The sequence below is a fragment of the Poromitra crassiceps genome (assembly GCF_964638095.1).
Source record: "Poromitra crassiceps genome assembly, chromosome: 5".
In the NCBI taxonomy this organism is placed as follows: Eukaryota; Metazoa; Chordata; class Actinopteri; order Beryciformes; family Melamphaidae; genus Poromitra; species Poromitra crassiceps.
Window position 1 is genome coordinate 55,342,323 of NC_139642.1, and position 6,807 is coordinate 55,349,129.

Below are 6,807 nucleotides of genomic sequence, written 5' to 3' on the forward strand. Positions count from 1 at the left end.
GTGCATTCACATAAACACACACACGCCTGCACACACACACACACACACACGCCTGCACACAGGCGCATTGTGTCGGACATAGGCCAACACATTGTTTCTTCGCTGGCTTGTCAGATAAATAGTAGCAAAGTAGCAAAGTAGCACACACACACACACACACACACACACACACTTGGAGCATTGTGCTCCAGTCCCTGTGGCTGTCACACTATAGGCAAAATCTCTCAGTACGCCGAGCGACTCAACTCACTACCAGCTTCCTTTATTCACCTTATTCTTTGCCCATACAAGGACGCTTCTGCATGACGTCATTTTGTAATCGTCGTTCCGTTTTTAGACACGGAAGTAGATTTCGCCTACCTTTATCATTTTTAGACTTGGCAAAAAGCTGTTTTCAAGCAAAACTTTTTTTTATAAAGTTGTAATATTTTGTCGGATGAGAATGTAACATTCATGTGACGAGTTTATCAGAATAACGCCTATTTGGACATTTTTAACGAGCAGCGAGGAGCGCTGGCTGTGTGACAGACCGGCTGTCAACCCCTACAGTAGGCTACTGTACTGGCATTGAGAAAACACCGTCGACCTACTTTTGTAACTAACGTTAAATGCCGACCGGGTGCAGGCATCGGCTCCTCGCGGCAGTAACGCTATGAGCATGTCACTGAAGTTGGCCGCAGTGTAGCTTAATTCTGAATGTTGCCAAACTTCATTCATTATTATAGTGACGTTTTGTTTTGAAATTGGCCGCCAACTAGCGATGAACCGGAAGAACAAATACAATTGCGTCGATGGGGAAGAGAGAAAAAGTGGGCGTGGTGAATAAGGTGAATAGCACAGAGCAGCAGGAAGTGACTCAACTCACTACCAGCTTCCTTTATAGCACAGAGCAGCAGGAGGAGCATGAAGACCATCTGCAGGATGTGTGGATGGAGGGAGAGATGGGATAGAGAGAGAAAGAGAGAGAGAGAGAGAGAGAGAGAGACTATCCTCTATCTTCTCTTCTAGTCACTCCCTCTCTATGTACTTCTCCCTCGTTCCTCTGAGAAGAAGGCTGGTGACTAGATGGCGCCCCTCCTTCTTCTAACGCACATTCTAGCCCTCTCCCCCAACTGACTCGGTCCCTCCTCCTCTAACCCCATGTCCCTCTGGCGTAACGTGTGTAGCGGTATGACGGCCACCTGCCTCTGTGACCCCAATCACTCCTCCAGGAAACGACCCTATCGTCACCTTCTCCTGGGCTTCAACCTGTGCAACATCTGCTTTCAAGGCAGCGAGAGCAATTGCTCTTATATAGCTGCCATTGTAGCCTGAAGACTTATCACTTCAAGAACCACTCTTCCCCCCGTCTCTCTGCTCCACCGTGGAGCACAACACAAGCGCTCGCCGCAATTACGCCCCCCTCTCCCATATGGCTGTCCTCTCTTTTTGCCCTTGCACTGAAAGTGCTCCCGCCTCGTCTGAAACGTTGCTGCTGCTTTTTCTCCACCGGCTCTATTTCCTCAAAGAGCTCCTCTCTGTGGTGCAGCGCATTACAGAGACACGGGGAATATTTGTTCCATTTATTTGTCAGTCACACCGGATACAGAGACTCAGCTGAAGATCAATGTCAAATGTAATCCATGAGGGGGGAGAGAGACAGACGGGCAGAGAGAGAGAGAGAGAGAGAGGTGTGTGCATGTGTGTGTGAGCGAGCGAGGAAGTAGTGTTTACCTTCGGTGTGTATGGCCGACACGTAGCTCCAGTTGTATCTCTTGACAATGTCCACCATAGCTCTAGCCTGCTGGGCGTCTGAAGGTACCACGCGCATGAAATACTTGTACAGGCTCTGAAACCAAATGGAAATGGAAAAAAAATGAAATGCGTGATGATCCAGGACTATCTTGAATGAGACACTTCAACCAATCGATGACATTCAATTCCATTAAATGGGAAAAATAGCACTAATGCATATATAATAAAAATAGAGTGCTTAGACTTAATTAGAATAACTCTGAAATGTATGCATATATAGCGTGATTAAAAAAACAATGTATTCAAAGCACTGAATGACTGCATTAATATATTATGCAGGCTGCATACTGAAAAGCAGTGATTTTCAGGGGTGTCAAAATGTACCTGTAGGCCTAATTCCTTACACACACAAAAAATTGACAATTTGGAGGTGTTATTTATATTATGGATTAATTTTCTTTGTCTGGCCCACTTGAGAATTGAGTCCCATGTGGCCCGTGGACTCAAATGAGTTTAAGAACACGGCTTCACCGAGGGTTATCTCAGCTACCATAAGCCTATCATATCAAATCTACTGTCTGTAACTGTGCGTTCCAATTGACGGCAACGCTGCAATTCTTCTCGATATTCAAGGGTAATGAAGATAGGTTACCATTTAATGGTGGATACAGAAAACATGAATAGGCTACTGGTACTTCCTGGAACCTTCACAAGTGCATCAATTTTAGGTGTCAAATCCTGAGCTTGGAAAATTTGATTGAAGGACTTCTCAGTGCAATTTTCACACTTTGTAAAGTCATCCTGTGGGCCGGATTGGACCCGGTTCTGGCTCCCGGGCCATATGTTTGGCACCCCTGCTTTAGATGGTTCATTATAGACACAGTAGTAAGGGAAATGCTCCTACCTTGTCACTGAGGTCCATACTGGTGGCAGAATAGGCGATCTGCGGTATGTTGAACAGCTGTAGAAGGTTCTGGACCTGGATGGCCACTGAGCTCGATCCCGGCCCGATCAAGCCCACAATGGGTTTCTTCCCCCTCATAGCGGTGGCCGAGGGGTCTGCGCACCTCAGCCCTCCCCCTCCTCCTCCTCCTCCTCCTCCCCCTCCTCCACCTCCTCCTCCTCCCCAGGTACTGCCCCCCCACTCCTCCGCCTCATCGGAGGAGACCAGAGAGTCTCGTATGAACTCGATGCTCTGCTCCAGAGCCACGGCCGAGTGCCAGCAGGAGTCTCGGATCTCACAGCCCAGGCTGATGTTGGGGAGGATGCGCGGGTCGGCGTTGATGCGGTCCAGCGTGTGCATCATGGCCTCCACACGCTGGATGCCATACTGCTCCCGCACAGAGCCGCACTTGCGCTCGTGCACCTGTGAGGGCAATCAAATGGAATCTAATCAAATGGAATCTAATCAAATGAAATGAAATCAAATGGAATCAAATTGAATTCATTGTTTTTTCTCCACATAAAATCTGGCTGGTTATGCTTTGATTTGAAACAATATTTCACAATAAAGAAGTGCTTAGCTAAGGCCCCCCGTTACCTAGCCGCGCCCCTTCCTGACCACACATGGTTTGAACACATAGGCGCTACAGTGTGGAGGACTTCAGGCAAAGACTGCTTTTCTGCTCATGGTTGCCATGTTCATAGGGTTATTTTTGCTGTTTGCAATGATCCATAATGAGTGAGAAAAAGCCTGAATGTCAGCGGCAGACTACAGATCCCAGAGGCAGCTAATGGAGGTTGAATGTTCATGGACTCACACACAGCTAAACAGTCTAAAGATTGAACATGTTCCTAGGTCCTAATAGGCCTACACAGCAACATAATAACGCTATGTTGATCAGCGGTTTTGCCAATACCCATTTCCAACTTCTCTCTCTCTCATTGTATTTTTTCATTGTACTTTCTTTTGTCACATTTGCCAAATGCCTATTCCAGCTCCTATTTAGACACTTATTACACTTGTGGATCTGGTGGGAGTGGGAGATGAAAATTAATACTCAAACAAACAAACACTGTCCCTACATCCTGATTGGCTGGGGCTGGCTCCCTGCTTATAAGATTCCATACCTTTGTTTCAAATGTGTTATTTTTAATTGAGTCAGAGAATCTCGTACATATAATGTGTATTACATATCAATGCTCATTTTCATTTATATGAAGAGAGTACATAAAGTTATATTTACGTATAGGACGAATCAGCGTGACGTCACAACAACAACAAATCCCCCAAAAATGCGGAAGCAAATCCCCCAAAAATGCGGAAGCCTGCAGCAGTTAACTAGTATGAGTTGTGCCAAACAAACGTTAATATCTCAAAAACTATAGATGACATCGGTTATATTTTGACATTCTGAGTGAGAGCAGAAGTAGCTCAAGACTTTGATGTATAATATATGTATGTCGTGGTAAAGTTGTGTGAACTGTCGCAGTTTTTAAAATGTAAACCGCACAGCCGGAGCTAGAGTGAGCACTCAAGGCTGGCTTCATAGGGTCCCATTGCAGTTTTCCCCCAGTGACGCGGTTTGTTTACCAAAATGCTGCTCGGCTGATCCCTCGTATATTCACAGAAAAAAGTATAAAAATATATAAAAGAAACAAGAAAACATAATGTAGGGTTACATCTTTAGATATGAAATGCTATTGAGAAAAAAAGGTTTTCCCTATCTTCCGAAACCTTACCCATATCATTCCATACCTTTATTCCCATACTGTACCATGACATCTACACACACACACACACACACACACACACACACACACACACACACACACACACACACACACACACACACACATGCCATTCGACAAATATACACACAACGCAAAAACAGAGGCACAAAAAACGCACCTTGTCAGCAGGAGGCTGATGATGGACGGAGAACAGCGCTCCGATGATGATGTCACCAGGTATGTGCGCTACGACTCGCCGCTCGTTGGACTGGGAGGAGTCAGCTTGGTCAGGCCCCACCCAGATGGGCAGAGCGAGCAGCAGCCAGAGCATCTTATCGGTCCGTCCAGGAAACACAGGAAGAGATCTCGATGTTGTAGTTTAGAGATGTCACAGAAAACTACTCGTCCCAGAAACACTGTTCCTTGCCATAGCGAGAGTTTGCAGCACACACGAGAGTTTGAAAATGGCTTGATTGGATTCGTCCTTTCTTCTTACTTTTTCTTCAGGAGTTCGAGGCGGGACCATCAGTGTGCCAACTGAGACAGGTGCTGCAGCGCAGTCCTGGGAAATTCATAAGCGACTCTCATTGGCTGAAGTAGCTGCTGGCTCCACAGTTGGTCCCCATAGTAACAACAGGTGACAGAGGGTTCATATAACCTGTGAGCAGAAAAGAGTTTATTAGAGTAATTGAACGACTGCCTGTGGAGCTGGTGCCAGAGGCTTGGCCCATTTCCTTTTATATTAGCACTGTATAGTGCCAGACACATACACTCAACCTCCTATTAGTATGTGTAGCCTTTAAGACACATGTAACCGAGTTGAATCAGCACGGATTCCTTGTGAGTCCCGAGTGGTAGCGAGTGGATTGGTTAAACTCACTCCCCAGGTATAAAGGCATGTTAACCAGCTCCGCCAAGGGAGCTAGCTCTCTTGGCATTGCGGTTAACATGCTGGACTCCCAAGCCGAGGGTCGGCAGTTCGAATCCACCCCTGGACAAGCCCTTAACATGGGTTGCTGCAAGTACCACCTACACAACGCCGTTACACACATACACTCAACCTCCTATTAGTATGTCTAGCCTTTAAGACACATATACTCAACCTCCTATTAGTATGTGTAGCCTTTAAGACACATACACTCAACCTCCTATTAGTATGTGTAGCCTTTAAGACACATACACTCAACCTCCTATTAGTATGTCTAGCCCTTAAGACACATACACTCAACCTCCTATTAGTATGTGTAGCCTTTAAGACACATATACTCAACCTCCTATTAGTATGTGTAGCCTCTAAGACACATACACTCAACCTCCTATTAGTATGTCTAGCCTTTAAGACACATACACTCAACCTCCTATTAGTATGTGTAGCCTTTAAGACACATATACTCAACCTCCTATTAGTATGTGTAGCCTCTAAGACACATACACTCAACCTCCTATTAGTATGTCTAGCCTTTAAGACACATACACTCAACCTCCTATTAGTATGTGTAGCCTTTAAGACACATACACTCAACCTCCTATTAGTATGTCTAGCCTTTAAGACACATACACTCAACCTCCTATTAGTATGTCTAGCCTTTAAGACACATACACTCAACCTCCTATTAGTATGTCTAGCCTTTAAGACACATACACTCAACCTCCTATTAGTATGTCTAGCCTTTAGTACCTTCAAGAACACATTCTTATTTATACACTTCTATGCATTTACAGTTTAGACAGTAAAGATGAACTGACCCTAAACAGCAGGGAAGCTGGAACAGTTTAGACGGTAAAGATGAACTGACCCTAAACAGCAGGGACGCTGGGACAGTTTAGACAGTAAAGATGAATTAACCCTAAACAGCAGGGACGCTGGGACAGTTTAGACAGTAAAGATGAATTGACCCTAAACAGCAGGGACACTCGGACAGTTTAGACAGTAAAGATGAATTGACCCTAAACAGCAGGGACGCTGGGACAGTTTAGACAGTAAAGATGAATTGACCCTAAACAGCAGGGAAGCTGGGACAGTTTAGACAGTAAAGATGAACTGACCCTAAACAGCAGGGACGCTGGGACAGTTTAGACAGTAAAGATGAATTGACCCTAAACAGCAGGGAAGCTGGGACAGTTTAGACGGTAAAGATGAATTGACCCTAAACAGCAGGGACACTGGGACAGTTTAGACTGTAAAGATGAATTGACCCTAAACAGCAGGGAAGCTGGGACAGTTTAGACGGTAAAGATGAATTGACCCTAAACAGCAGGGAAGCTGGGACAGTTTAGACAGTAAAGATGAATTGACCCTAAACAGCAGGGACGCTGGGACAGTTTAGACAGTAAAGATGAATTGACCCTAAACAGCAGGGACGCTGGGACAGTTTAGACAGTAAAGATGAATTGACCCTA

At 45.4% G+C, this 6,807-nt stretch overlaps 1 protein-coding gene across 1 annotated transcript in view; it reads right to left on the reverse strand.

Moving 5' to 3' along the window:
- The window catches only part of grm5b (glutamate receptor, metabotropic 5b), a gene marked incomplete at both ends in the record, with an annotated part of 107,851 nt that extends 103,113 nt beyond the window's left edge, over positions 1 to 4,738 (reverse strand). The window contains 3 exons of the mRNA XM_083637952.1: positions 1,714 to 1,828; positions 2,639 to 3,100; positions 4,586 to 4,738. Coding sequence (XP_083494078.1) covers positions 1,714 to 1,828; positions 2,639 to 3,100; positions 4,586 to 4,738 — 730 coding nt within the window. The remainder of the gene's footprint in view (positions 1 to 1,713; positions 1,829 to 2,638; positions 3,101 to 4,585) is intronic.
- Positions 4,739 to 6,807: the final 2,069 nt, after the last annotated feature.